The sequence below is a fragment of the Bubalus kerabau genome, chromosome 2, assembly GCF_029407905.1.
Source record: "Bubalus kerabau isolate K-KA32 ecotype Philippines breed swamp buffalo chromosome 2, PCC_UOA_SB_1v2, whole genome shotgun sequence".
Classification (NCBI taxonomy): Eukaryota; Metazoa; Chordata; class Mammalia; order Artiodactyla; family Bovidae; genus Bubalus; species Bubalus kerabau.
This window is the reverse complement of record NC_073625.1, coordinates 134,596,849-134,612,298: the sequence shown is the minus strand read 5'-3', so window position 1 is coordinate 134,612,298 and position 15,450 is coordinate 134,596,849. Positions and strand designations below refer to the sequence as shown.

The 15,450-nt window shown below is 40.4% G+C and overlaps 1 protein-coding gene and 1 long non-coding RNA gene across 2 annotated transcripts in view; one reads left to right on the top strand and one right to left on the bottom strand.

The window, feature by feature from the left end:
• Positions 1-15,450, bottom strand: part of LOC129643856 (uncharacterized) — a 220,534-nt gene that overhangs the window by 140,926 nt on the left and 64,158 nt on the right. The window lies entirely within an intron of this gene.
• KCNMB2 (potassium calcium-activated channel subfamily M regulatory beta subunit 2) overlaps positions 1-15,450 on the top strand; it is a 41,484-nt gene that overhangs the window by 20,361 nt on the left and 5,673 nt on the right. Inside the window, exons 2-3 of the mRNA XM_055569000.1 lie at positions 2,147-2,317; positions 5,260-5,455. Of these exons, the coding sequence (XP_055424975.1) occupies positions 2,147-2,317; positions 5,260-5,455 (367 nt within the window). The remainder of the gene's footprint in view (positions 1-2,146; positions 2,318-5,259; positions 5,456-15,450) is intronic.

The window sequence follows — 15,450 nt, the reverse complement described above, 5'->3', positions numbered from 1 at the left end:
TTGGGAGCTGGAGAGTAATGAAAATGATAGGCTCTCAGAGCTTCTTCCTCACCCTCTCGATGAGGAGAAAGAATGGCCAAGAGTGACTGAGAGTAGGGAGGAGCTGGGAAGACATGGCCATGAAAAGACGAGGAACAAAGGCCTCTATTCAGCTATGATCCTCCTACTACAAAGGACCCACTCCTCGAGGAAAAAATTTGTATAAACTATATCATGAAGAAAACTTTTAAATAATAATGACAATAAGCTAATTGGTTAATTTTTTACTCCAGTAACCAGATTGATATGTGTGTGTGTTAGTCACTCAATCGTGTCTGACTCTTTGCCACCCCATGCACTGTAGCAAACCAGGCTCCTCTGGCCATGGGATTCTCCAGGCAAGAATACTTGGGTGGGTTGCCATTTCCTTCTCCAGGGGGTCTTCCTGACCCAGAGATCAAACCCAGGTCTCCTGCATTGCAGGCAGATTGTTTACTATCTAAGCCACCAAAGAAAATTAATATATACTCTTCCTTAAACACTTTTGGAGACATGCTATGTGGGTGCTCTTACCCTTCTATAGGGAATCAAAATATCTTAACAACCAGCCCAGAATGAACATGCCACCAGAATGTATGCCTGCTGTTAACTCCAGTAAGGCCATCCTGGAGCATGAAGCTGAATAGAAGCCCCAAATATACATACAATTATACAAATAACAGATATCTCTTTCCTCCTCTGCAAAGTTCCACATTGGATTCTAGTTCTTTTTCAAGCAAGCAGAGTGACTTGTCATGAAAATTTGAAAGGAAAATCTGAAGTCTGTCTCATGCATGTTGACTTTTCATCTGAGGATTAAAATAAAAATGGCATAAGAGTTTTTTCCTTCATTTTCATCATTCTATCTGTCCTCCTCTCTGTTCCCGGGCCCTGAAAACTGGCCACTCCCCCACCAAACTCAGTCCTGCACCCTAAAATCCAAAGCTCCCTTCTCAAAACAGAAACCGGAAAAGATCCCCATGGCTCCTTGGTCTCCTGCCTTCCCAGAATCCCCGCTTCCTGCCTATACTTTTCCCATCTCTCTCCCACCAGCCAGCACCTCCAGCAATTTTTCACTTCTTTTCTGCCTTCTCCTTCAGACCTACTTTCAAATTCAACCCTCCACTAAGAAGCTTTTTACTTCATTCACTCCTTTGCCATTCTGTCTTTTAGGAATTCTTTGGAGAAGAACAGCAGTTTGGGATGTTCTGATGCCCATGTCATAAAGCTGTAGCTCCCCACACCATCTTTATATGGGAACATTTGTTAAATACTTCAAGTCAGTCATTCTCCACCTACTTATGTCATCTCATTTAGCCATAACAGTGTAGTTACACATTATATCCACTTTTCAAGGAACTAGGAATTAGAAAGAATAAGGAAGTTGTAGAGCTCACACAGCTAGTAAGCCATGAAATCAGGTTTCGAACTAGGAGACAGTGACTCCAATCTGTTTTGTTCTTTTAATCATCGAAAAATTTTACAGATAGTAATAAAACTATCCAAACTTTTTGAGTCTGGCCTTGATCTGACTGACATTTTTGTAAACTTGCTTAAATGTTTACCATACAAGAAAAGAAGGCTGGGTCGCCACTGGACGTCTCCACATTTCTAACAAATCTCAAGTCAACAGAGCTCTAAGCAACCCTATGCTTAAGAATGTTAACCAGAATAAATTCTGTCTATTACTACTGAGGGAAAGTAAAACATTAAGTTGATAGTTTCCTGATATATGTTGCCATTTATTTGAAGTAATGTTCCATTAGGTATTAGGGCTATAGAAAGATCAGTGATGATCAGCTGGGGGTTGGCAAAGGAAACAAACCCAAAGCATTATCTAAACAACTGAGGGCACTGCTTTCTTTCTTTAGACTTAGAAAAAAGAAAAAGTATTGACAGCTAGACATACACCCCAAGTAAAGACGGGAGACTTGTTTCTGCTCAGGGTTGGGCGTGTGTATGTGTTGGGATGCAGTGGTCACGTGCTGGGGTCCAACTGCACTCAGGCAGGTTTGGAGGGCCCCTCTCGATTTCTCTGCCTTGGGAAGGCCTGTGCAGAGACTTATTCTTTAGGGCTGTACTGACTAACTGTGAACTTCATGTAAAACTGTATTATTTTCAACCTCAGAAATATTTACCAAAAAATCAGGGACCACGACCTCCTGGACAAAAGGAAAACTGTCACAGCGCTGAAAGCAGGAGAGGACCGGGCCATTCTCCTGGGACTGGCCATGATGGTGTGCTCCATCATGATGTACTTTCTTCTGGGAATCACACTCCTGCGCTCATACATGCAGAGGTAACACCCCTGGGGGCTTGGGATGCTGTCTTTTGTCTTCCTTCTCCATCCTCCCACACAGCTTACCAATTCCGAGGTCCTCTTTCTTACCTTCTTTGCTATGAACCACTTAGAGCAGTGCCTGGCACATACTACTGTCAATGAAGTTATCTAATAATAATGATAAAAATAGCTCTATGTGTAAACCACCTACTATGTGCCAGGGACTTGCCATACATTACTTTTTAAATTTTCACAACTATTCTATAAGGTAAGTATATATATACTCATAAAATTAGCAAAATTGAGGTTCAAGAAAGATCTACTATGCAGTGTCATTATTGTTGTTCAGTCACTAAGTCATGTCCAATTCTTGCAACCCCATGGACTGGAGCCCGCCAGGTTCCTCTGTCCATGGGACTTCTCAGGCTAGAATACTGAAGTGGATGGTCATTTCCTTCTCCAGGGGATATTCCTGACCCAGGGATCAAACCCAGGTCTCTAGCATTAGCAGGCGGATTCTTTACTAGTGAGCCAGCTTTAGTATTTGGCAGGAAGAGCCAAGGTTCAAACCTACATCCTGTTAATTTCAGAATCCCTGTTCTTGGCTCTTAACACCTCTGTCCATTCTCCACCCGCGTTCCTTTTCCTCCACAGCCCTCTCTTCCGTCACCCCACACGCTAGCAGTTCTCAGCTGCACATTTCAACTTCCTGAGAATCTTTTTAAAATATTGACAACCAGGCCCCACCACCATCATTCCATAATGTCAGATTTAATTGGTCTGGAGTGGGACCCAGTCACCAGTAACTTTTAAAGTTCCCCAGGTGATTCTAACAGGCTGAAAAACACTGCTATGCACTTTTTAAAAATTAATGATCTAGTTTTATTGGGAGATAATTGCTTTACAATATTGTGTTGATTTCTGCCATATATCAACATGAATCAGCCATAGGTATACATACATCCCCTCCCTCTAAAATCTCCCTCCCACCTCCTACCTCATCCCACCCCTCTACATTATCGCAAGGAGCTCAAATCTGATATTCTTTGCACTTTCTAAAATAACAGATTTTGAACTTTTCCTATTTAAGTATTTCCCCTGGGTTTACCACATAGATACAGAGACAAACACTGAGTTGGCACGTGTGTTCCCCCTTAGTAAGCCACGAAACTCCCCAATGTTTCTAGCTGTTATCCATATTGGACACTGAGCATGGGAAAGCCCAGCATTGCTTAACTAATCAAGAAAGTCTCATGATGCTTCAGTTTAAAAAAATGAGGCCCTTTCAAATGAAAATCTGAGGTTTCAATCCAAAAGAGAATCAAACCATTTTGTGGCATTCATTTCCCCACTTAAATAAATACTTTCATTTTAGAAGCAAAATCTAGTTGAAACACAGTAATTTGCTAAAATTAAGGCATCATCTTTCCCATTTATGGCTGCTCTACTCTGTTTCTTTGATGCTTTCAGCTCTACTCCTTCTCAGTGAAGGCATGGATGTCTCAGGCCACAGAGTTCACTGATTCGAAAACCGTTTTCCAATACTCACAAATGCTTAGCACCATCTAAGACTTTTTTTTTCTTCCTTGTATAAGCAAAATCTGACCACTCAAGTCCCCAGAAAATTTGCCACACCAGAGGGGGTCAGGGCTTGAATCCTGGCTCTGTACAAAATTGGACATGAAAAGGGGGCCCTATTAACACACATCCAGCAAAAAGAAGAGCTATTAATCTGCAAAGAAACGTGCTATTTTCTAATCACTCTGGTAATCAGTTTATATCCAGAAGTGAAACATCGATTTTGGGTACATTACTTCCTAATCACAAATATTACTCTTGATCATAAAATTATAAATAGTTTAGAATGAAAAGCTGACCAATGGGCAGCTCGAGGGGTTTTCTTCGTTTGTTTGTTTAATCTTTCTACCTGAGAGGTCTCAGGACATGGATAGGAATCCGCTAAGCTCATATAATAGCCTCTTTTCCACTGTGGGGAAGCAGTGCAGTACCACACAATGGGCCTGGGCTTTAGAGAAATACAGGACTGGGTGGAGTCACAATTTCCACCACCTAATAGCTATGTGTCCTTGCATGCATTTGACTTCTCTGACCGTCAATTCACTCTCCTTTAAAAGAATTTCATATCCAACATATAAGACAAAAAAGATAATGTATGTAAAGCATCAATTAGGATGAAAGGGGTACAATAACTGATGGCTCTTGGTATAATCAAAAGGCGAAGTTATCTTTTCTCCATTTTTAGGAAGACCTTAAAGAAATGCATCATTGTCCTTTCACCTATCGCACCAGACCTTAAGCCCCTCCAGTTTTCCTTCATCTCTCCTCCCCTTCTCCCTTACCAAATCTTCTCTGCCTGCAAAGTAGGCAGGCATTGTGAGGCGAGGACCAAGGCATGACAGGAAGCAGGTTACAACGTAGAAATGCAGGGTGGGTACAGGCTCTGATGTAAAAAGATGCTGCCTTACCCTTACTGGTGAATTTTATAAGGAAAAAAATCTAATTTAAATCAAGCATTGGAAAAGATGATACTATATTTGATAGAAATCATTGGAAAAGTTCTCAGATGCCGGCAAAGTTTATCTACGTTTATATTGTAGTTAGCTTGTGGCTTAGCTGGTAAAGAATCCGCCTGCAATGTGGGAGACCTGGGTTCAATCCCTGCGTTGGGAAGATCCTCTGGAGAAGGGAAAGGCTACCCACTCCAGATTCTGACCTGGACAATACTATGGACTCTATAGTCCATTGGGTTGCAAAGAGTTGGACATGACTGAGCAACTTTCATTTTGACAAAGCTGCTCTATGCAAAGGCATACATGTTACAAGTAGGTTGTATTATAGATTTGGAAGATTCTTCAGGTCAAGGAACTGACAAATGATCTCCTCTGCTTCCAGTTTCTGTGCCCTTGGCATCTGTTCTTACTCTTCTCCTCTCTATGTAGTGTATGGACCGAGGAGGCTCAGTGCACCTTGCTGAATGCGTCCATCACAGAAACATTTAACTGCTCCTTCAGTTGTGGTCCGGACTGCTGGAAACTCTCTCAGTATCCCTGCCTACAGGTGTATGTTAACCTGACTTCTTCCGGTGAAAAGCTCCTTCTCTACCACACAGAAGAGACAATAAAAATCAATCAGAAGGTAGGAGCTTGGCACACACTGCATCTCGTTCACCCTCATGTAGCTCCACACCAATTCATCTCTCTCTGTAGTTCCTCTGTGCCAGCATTTCAAAGCAAACATGCCACTACAAAGTCGACCCTGCCTCATCCAGTCACAGAGTTCATTGCACTACTTGACTCTTGCTTGAGAAACATTTATTTTCTGTGCAAGTCATGGTCAAACCAGTCCCCATTGTGTAGCAGTGAAGATTTAGCCTTTACATCCATTTAGAAGGGTAAACATCACATCCTTATTGATACACAAATAGATTAAATTTTTCAAAGCAAATGTGCAGCTTAATCGGAGTTATATAAGCAAAAAAACAAAACAAAACAAAACAACAACAACAAAAAAAAAAAACCCAACAGGTATTTGTCATATACCTGGGAACCATGGAGTTAAACTGTATTTTGCTTTCCCAAGGTCATTGTCACTTAGTTCTATGGTCTTGGAGATGTAACTTAACCTCTCTGAGCCCCAGTATCTTCTTCTCTAAAAACATAATAACAATGACCATCTTGCAAGGTCATTGTGAGAATGAGAAAAGAGTACAGAGAGTGCCCAGCAAAGCACAGGCAAGACCTTCAACCCATGGTCACAGTACGTGTGCCTGTGCCTAATTCTTCACATATGTTAGGTTCATCGAGGCTGAATTTTCCAGCAATAATATATTCAAGTGCACCTGTTAAATGTTTAGTATCTCTGCATTAAAGCTGCAAATAAAACTTGCATTTAAAAGGTCTGGGATAACCAGTAAAGTGTCAGCAGAATCAATCTGCCATTATCAATTTTAAGTTAAATACATTGTGTTTTCGATTTATGGCAGCAGTACTTTTATATGCCAAGACAACCTGATGCCATTCTCTAATAGGACAATTGGCCCTCGTCACCAGGATCAACTCTCATAACTCTAGTCTTTCTTGTAAAAACTCTACAATTATCAGCAGTTAAATGATACAGATTATATGTATTGATAAAACTCAATAGCTGTGGAGCATGGTACTAGAACATAGTATTTGCTTTCTGATTAACACAAATAAGGAAACCCTTGCCTTTTGGTTACATTAACTTTAAAGAGTTCTTGCAAATATCTCTGAAGACACAAGGTCAGCTCTGATTCCTTTCATTTGTGGAAAAGAACATAAACGATACCAGTCTTAATCCTATTCTACAAATATACATAGCTAGTTCTCCCACAAAATGTGTGTTTTTCGAGATCCCTCAAGTCAAGTTTTTAAATAAAAACTGACCTGTAATTATGGATACTTATAAAATTCTCAAATCTCCAAGAAACTGAAAATTGGCCAAAACTGAATAGACATGAAAAACTGAGACATATTTCCATTTTCTTGTCTTGATGTTTTATTAGTACAGCCCTGTGAATGCAATATGTAAGCTATAAACTGGGAGTGAAACTATCATAGAAAGTCTCTGCTAAAATTTTAGAACCAGTATTTTGTCTGCTGTCAGCATGATATTAGGTCATTGTTTAGTTTATTTACCTTGTTTTTAACTGTGAGACATGCAAGAAATGAAAAAGTGCAGCTTAAGCACCTATAGAGATCCCCTACGTAATTACTATGAAAGCAAAGAAATAAAACATGTCCTGCACTGCAGGAAATCAGAACCTTACGGTTCTGATGACTAACGCCATCAGAAAGCACCTTCTCATTCATTTATTGGCATTTTGACTATCTTTTTTTGTATAATGTCTGTTCAAGTCCCTTGTTTTCTATTGAATTGATTCCATTGGATTGTTTCTTCTTAGTACTCATTATAGGAATTCTTTAAATCTAAATGCAAACCTTCCTTGATTGTTGTATTGCAAATATCTTCTCTGGATATGAAATGTCATCTTTTCACTTTCTTAATGATGTATCTGAATGAAAGAAGTTTCTAATTTTAGTGCAACTGAATCTTGTCCTTGTCAATATTTATTTTTTTCTTTTTTCCTTTCTTTCTTCTTTCTCTTCCTCTTTCTTTCTTTCCTTTTCTTTCTTTTTTTCAATCGTTTGACTGTCCTGCTGTCTGTTTAAAAAGTCTTTACCTGGAGAAGGCAATTGTACCCCACTCCAGTACTTTTGCCTAGAAAATCCCATGGATGGAGGAGCCTGGTAGGCTGCAGTCCATGCGGTCGCTAGAGTCGGACACGACTGAGCGACTTCACTTTCCCTTTTCACTTTCATGCATTGGAAAAGGAAATGGCAACCCACTCCAGTGTTCTTGCCTGGAGAATCCCAGGGACAGGAAGCCTGGTGGGCTGCCGTCTATGGGGTCACACAGAATCGGACATGACTGAAGTGACTTAGCAGCAGCAGCAGCATCCAAAAGTCATAAAGCCATTCTCCCAAATTATCTTCTAGAAATGTTATTTTTTTTCTTTCACATTTTGAGTACAATCTGCCTGGAATTGATTTTCATGCAAGAGTCAAGTTTCTAGATTTTCTTTTTATTCATATGGACAATCATTTGCCCAAGTCCATTTATGAAAAGACCACCCTTTCCTCACTGGATTATTTTTATGATTCCATTTTCCCCTCTATTTTCTTGGAAGTTATCTGTTCTGTTACTGCTCTTTTAGTGTTTAACTAGTCATTACAACTTGAAATCTTGACTAATAAAGGTTATTAAAACATTTTACCTTCATTTATTCTCTTTTCAAGTTACATATCATCATTTTTATTCTATATGTACCTTAAGCCCTTGTAGATATTATATTGCTTTTGTATATGCTGCTGCTGCTAAGTCACATCAGTCGTGTCCGACTCCGTGCCACCCCATAGACAGCAGCCCACCAGGCTCCCCCGTCCCTGGGATTCTCCAGGCAAGAACACTGGAGTGGGTTGCCATTTCCTTCTCCAATGCATAAAAGTGAAAAGTGAAAGTGAAGTCACTCAGTCGTGTCCAACTCTTCGTGACCCCATGGACTGTAGCCTACCAGGCTCCTCTGTCCATGGGATTTTCCAGGCAAGAGCACTGGCGTGGGGTGCCATTGCCTTCTCCGGCGTTTGTATATCATAGTTATCTATTTAGTTGCGCCCCCATCATTTTCCGTTTCCTTATTCTTCATTCCTTCTTTTATCTTTGGTCTTTTATCTGGATCATTTTTTTCTACTTCCTGAAGAACATCCTTTAATATTTAGTACAATATCTTCTCTAAAGAAATCTCTGAAAGTATTCATTTGTCTGAAAATATTTTCGTTTCATTCTCAAAGTTTCTATTCATTGAGTTTATAATTCTAAGTTGGCTGTTTTTTTGTTTCTGTACATTGAAAACATTCCATTGTCTTCTGGTAAGAATTATAACTATTTGGAAATCAGCTCTCAGTCTAATTGCTACTTCTTTGAAGGTAATCTTGGTCTGCTTTAAAGATTATTTTCTTTAATTCTTCACAGTTGAACTACTATTATGTGCCAAAGTGAACATTTATTTCTATCTTGCCTGCTTAGTGTTCCAAGGGCCTCTCCTGCCGTTCCTTGATGTTCTTTGACAATTTTAGGGGGTCTTCAGTCATTATCTCATCATTATTTCCTCTGCTCTCATTCTTTCCTGCTTCTCCTTTTTAGACTCCAATGGACCATGTTAGGCATTCTCATTATATCCCCTGTATAACTTCCTGTCTCTTTAGTATTTTTCCCTCCTTTTGTCTCTCTGTGCTTCTTTCTAGATATTGACCTATCTTCTGATTTGCAATTCTTTCCTCAGCTCTGACAAATCTATCATTAAACCCATAATCCATTGAGCTCTTAATTTCTCTTACTGTATTTTTCATTTCTAGAATACCTGTTTCAACCTTATTTTATACTTTCTAGTTTTCTGCAATATTCTAATTTTTGTCTTTTAAATTCAACATAAAAAGTAAAATTGTAGTTATTTTAAAGTTTATTTTGTTGACTTCAAGAAATCTGAAGACCCTATGGGCCTCTTCTGTTTTTTGTTTCTTGATTGTTTTCACACTGCATTGTAATGTCTGGCTATTTTTTATTAGATGTCAGACATCATATCTGAAAAAATATTTATAAAAACAATTTTAAGCCTAGTTTGATGTCATGATGTCATCTTTTCCAAAACTTATCTCCATTTGCTTTTGCAAGGCCCCTAGCTACAAATCATGATCACCTCATTCTGACTACATAAACTGAAATATTCAAGTTTGAGCTGAAGTCCCTGTGAGGACCTGTCTTCTTCAGGTTGACCATGATTCCTAGGATGCAGCCTTGAACTGTTCCAACCCAAGTGAATATGGGCCCACACTGTGAAGAAGGCTGAGCACCAAAGAATTGATGCTTTTGAACTGTGGTGTTGGAGAAGACTCTTGAGAGTCCCTCAGACTGCAAGGAGATCCAACCAGTCCATTCTGAAGGAGATCAGCCCTGGGATTTCTTTGGAGGGAATGATGCTGAAGCTGAAACTCCAGTACTTTGGCCACCTCATGCGAAGAGTTGACTCATTGGAAAAGACTCTGATGCTGGGAGGGATTGGGGGCAGGAGGAAAAGGGGACAACAGAGGATGAGGTGGCTGGATGGCATCACTGACTCGATGGACGTGAGCCTGAGTGAACTCCAGGAGTTGGTGATGGACAGGGAGGCCTGGCGTGCTGCAATTCATGGGGTCGCAAAGAGTTGGACACAACTGAGCGACTGAACGGAACTGAACTGAACTGAATGATAATTCCTACCCCTAGCTCTACAAGGCTATCAAAAATTCCATCCAGCCTTCTGGGATCTCAGTCCCTTTAGAATCAACAGACACTCCAAGGGGAAAGGTAACACGGAACAGTAGGCTCACCTTCTTGGTCCAGTGATTCTTCACTCTCTGGTTAGCTGTCCTCTGCCTTTGATTAGAAGCATAATACATACATTGAAAATACAGTTATTACCATGTCAAAAGGTCACTAAACCATGATCTTAAGGTAGCATGAGAAACATACAGAATATTCCTGGGGAGAAAATTAAAATATTCTCCATCTTCACCTCTCCTTCCTATTACTATTCCCCAAGCTCACCAAAAATAGTAACCTTTCCTATAGTTACCAAGGAATGGGCATGGTTTTACTGATACATAAGGCACACTACTGAAAATGTTTGATTTGAGACAACAGGAGGCAAAGAGATATCAGTCAAGCTTTCTGCTTCTTTATAGAATGAGATTCAAAAGGATTTTATTTTTAAATTTTCACACTCTCTCATATATTCTTTTTCTTTAGCTTTTAAGCCCAGTGAGCAACCTCTTGTCACTAGTACAACTGAAGCTGCTTAAGCTGATAAGCTGGAATGCTCTGGTGGAGCAACGGACTGGCTAACAAGCTCTAGGAGCTGCAAGTAGGTTCAAGGGCCCCTGCCTCTCCTGGCAACAAGGCTGCCACTGGGATCATAAACAGTGGCTGAGTATTGATTCACTGTGGTTGTTAAACTTCTCAATGCTGATCTCCTTTGAGAGGTTAAAACTTTGTTTACCTACCAGGGATCCCCCAAAGTGCCCATCTGGTTTAAGAGAATATTTCAAATGAATTTTTGTGCAAAACCAGAAAATATATCCATTTTTGATATGTAGTATAATACTATATGGGCTTCCCAGGTGGCACTAGTGGTAAAGAATCCACCTGCCAACGCAGGAGACGTAAGAGACGGGGATTCTATCCCTGGGTCAGGAAGATCCCATGGAGAAGGAAGTGGCAACCCACTCCAGTATTCTTGCCTGGGAAAATCCCATGGACAGAGGAGCCTGGAGGGCTACTTTAGGGTCCATAGGGTTGCAAAGAGTCAGACACAACTGAAGCAACTTAGCACACACACAAGCACAATACCATATTATATACATGTATGTATATAATTATAATAAGGAAGACAGCTATTCTGAGTGGAGAATAACTTGTATGAATTAGCCAATTATTTAAAGCTCCAAACTCAACATCACCCCTCATTTTGTCACCCACTCTGAAGCTTTCTGGTTTCCCCACATGCAGAGAGTATACATATTTGGACCAGAATTTTTCAACCTCAGGACTACTAACATCTGGGGTGGAATATTACTTTGCTGTCTGTGAGAGAAGGGTGGAGACCTGATTTGTAGGTTGTAGGACGTTTAGCAGCATTCCTGGCTTTTACCCCCTAGAAGACTAGTATCGTCCTCCTCCACGTGTGACAACTAAAAGTCTCCAAACAGTGCCAGAACCACTGCTTTCAATTTTGTTTAGCTCTTATCTTGAATGCTGGGAGATTCTAAAATTTTAATCAAAGCTTGTAAGCACTGAGTTCCTCTGCACAGCATTTAGTAGGATAAGGATAACAGGGAAGAAAATAAAGTGAGGTTGAGAATCTACATGAGAGAAAAAGAGAGACCCACATTTATTAAGTGTCTATCATATACTATGTGCCAGCACTATGCTGAGAACTTTACAAAGATCATCTCATTTAATCCTGACTAAAACCCTACTCCTAAAGCAATAATAGCCATATTTTATCAAGAGCTCACAATATGCCAGGCACTGTATAAGGCTAAATATTTTATATGAACTCACTTGTTAAATGCAGCAGCAATCCCACGTATTAGGTACCACTACCATCACCGCTTCACAAAATGAAGGTGAACTCAGAAAATGAAATAATTTTTGCAAAGTCACACATTCACAACTTAGGTCTGAATTAAAACTAAATCTCTTTACCTCAGCATGATATCTCTTAAAAAGCAAAACAGCACATTCTCTTGAGAGAGTAAAGATAAGAGCTTTAAAAATTATAAATTCTATGAAATATTTACCCTTCTGATGGTATATTTTAGTGAATAGGTGAGAATCCACGCCATCCCATCATATGTCAAGAGGTGTTTAGGATCAGGTAAAAGGCCATGAGCAAGGAAGAGAACCATCTGTGTTCCCCAGGGACAAAACTGTATACCCAACACCAGTTTGCACAGAATGGATATTAGACAGATGTGCACCCTGCAAAGAGAGGGGGGAAATGTGCCTGGAAATTTGACATACGACATCCCCATAATTAGGACCTTAAACTTAGGAATATTTATTGGATATTTGCTGAAACTGCCTGTGTACCATAGATTCAGAAATGATTCTGTGATTGACCAAATTTAGTCACTACTCACCAAAAGTGAATTGTTGCACAGCTAAGGGCATCTTTATGCAGAAATGGAGGGAAGACTGTTACCACAAACAGCTTGCACTGAGCATCAAGAAGAAAAACCTGGAAAATGAACCTAATTCTTTCCATTGCTGAGAAAGAGGACCAGGGTGAAGGGCAAGGTCAGACTTGATATCTGACTTTCTCAAGGCCTAATTGGACATATCATGGACCTGAATGCTCCCCAGTTCAATCTACTGTGGTTACTGACTAATCCTGAGGGTACACACAGATCCTATTTCATTAGTGAATTTCCTGGGTCTTTTAAGCTTCCTGTCTACTCCACATCAAGCAGAAATGCCATAACAAATGTAAAAGCTCTGGGAAACACAGAAAAGGAAAACCTCTCTTGAGGGACCTGTGTCTCAATGCTGCAGGAAACCATATCACATAGCAGACTGTGAATACTGTTTTCCTCTCCTCTGCGAAACATTTCAAACAGTCCCACTTGCCAAAATCAAGCAGATACTACAAATGCAAACTTAAACTCTACACTAGATTTTGTGAGATTCACTTTTTTTTTAATTTTATTTTATTTTTAAACTTTACATAACTGTATTAGTTTTGCCAAATATCAAAATGAATCTGCCACAGTTTTTAAAAGTCTCAAACGGGAATGAAAATAACATCCCAGTTTACTCTCTCATCTCCTCTGTCCATCACTAGAGTTCAAAGAATTCAAAAGTTCAGAATATCCCTGTGGGTCAGAGTGCTCCAAGACAGACAGTTGGGCATCTCTACATCCTTTTAACGTAGGGATTATGTCCCCTTCTCCAGCACAGAACACAAAGCCTGGCACACCATGTATGCTTAATAAACATGTATACAGCATTCATTGTTTGAGGACACTGAAGAAGTCCTATCTGACTTCAGAACCAAGAATATTTATGTTTCACACAAGCAATGCTTTTGTTTATATCTCATAGGCATTGTGAACTAGCATGCCCTAGATACCACAGAGTTCTGAGAGCAAATTTGTGGCCCACCTCAGTGAAGTGTAGAGTCTCCCTTAGTGGCTCAGAGGGTAAAGAATCTGCCTGCAATGCAGGAGACCCAGGTTCAATCCCTGGGCTGTGAAGATCCCTTGGAGAAGGGAATGTCTACCCACTCCAGTATTCTTACCTGGAGAATTTGATGGATGGAGGAGCCTGGTGGCCTATAGTCCATGGGATCCAAAAGAGTCAGACACGACTGAATGACTTTCACTTTCATGTCCCTTTCTGCAAAGTGTAGAGTTTTTACTGAGAGCCTTTTCAGCCTCATTGCTGTCCCATTTCATTCCTCCCAGCTTTGTCCTATTTCTCTCTAATGATCTGTTTCAAATTGCTTATGTTTTTCATGCCTATGCCCAGCATGCAACCTGGTACTTTAGAGGTACTCAAAAAGTATTCATTAGATTTCATTAAACTTAAATCCTCTCTGAAATAAGACACTGCCTTTTTAATAAAAGAACAAATGGAGAACAAACCCTTTCCCTTAGGTGATCTTGAGAATTGACAGCTCCCTTCCTACTGTCATAAGGGAAAGGAGGCTGACCAGTGAGGCTGTCCAGCCAAACATCCCCCTCTTACTGCCCACACTCATCCCCATGGCTTTTATTTTTGGGTTGAAGGCCTGTCACTTTTTGCTTCACACTTGCCTAGTGAAGCATGTCTAAGCAAACACCCAACAGGTACTCTCTCAAAACTTCTGTCCATCATAAGAATAAAAATAACTCTATCCATGTGAAAGATTCTGGTAAGGGAGGCTAAGAAACAAAAACTTTCATTTCTTTTCCAAAGAACGGGAGAGGAGATGCAGTTGCTGGATCTTTGTTGGAAGGGAAAGGACAGTCAGAAGAAGGTGACAGGACCCAGGTTTCCTCAGCTGGAAGATGAAAGGTCATGCTGTGGGGCCATCTCTGTATTTTCAATACTAAAGAGAATTTAAGAGATCGGGGAAAGTACATAAGTTTATTAACAGAATTCAGGATTGAGAAGAAAGATATGAGTCTAAATCTTCCCCGGAATGGCTGCCTCAGAGTTTTGCTAGGTTTCTATAGTCATAGTGTTAGTTGCTCAGTTGTCTCCAACTCTTTGCAATCCCATGGACTGTAGCCCAACAGGCTCCTCTTTCCATCGAATTCTCTAGGCAAGAATACCGGAGTGCGTATCTGTTCCCTTCTCCAGGGGACCTTACCATCCCAGGGATCAAACCCAGGTCTCTTGGCATTGCTTGAAACTTCTTTACCATGTAAGCTACCAGGGAAGCCCCTCTGTAGTCATATGTTAGGCACAAAAGAAGGGCCTATAGCCATGTTAAAGGAAAAAAGAAAAAGAAAGAAATATATATATATATATATATATATATATATATATATATAAACAAATTTTAAGTGGTATGCAAGTGTCTTCAGTTCAGTTCAGTTGCCCAGTCATGTCCTACTCTTTGCAACCCCATGGACTACAGCATGCCAGGCCTCTCTGTCCATCACCAACTCCAGAGTTTACTCAACTCATGCCCATTGAGTTGGTGATGCCATCCAACCATCTCATCCTCTGTCGTGCCCTTCTCCTCCTGCCCCCAATCCCTCCCAGCATCAGAGTCTTTTCCAATGAGTCAACTCTTCACATCAGGTGGCCAAAGTACTGGAGTTTCAGCTTTAGCATCAGTCCTTCCAAAGAAATCCCAGGACCTATTTCCTTTAGAATGGAGTGGTTGGATCTCCTTGCAGTCAAAAGGACTCTCAAGAGTCTTCCCCAACAACACAGTTCAAAAGCATCAATTCTTTGGCGTTCAGCTTTCTTCACAGTCCAACTCTCATATCCATACATGACCACTGGAAAAACCATAGCCT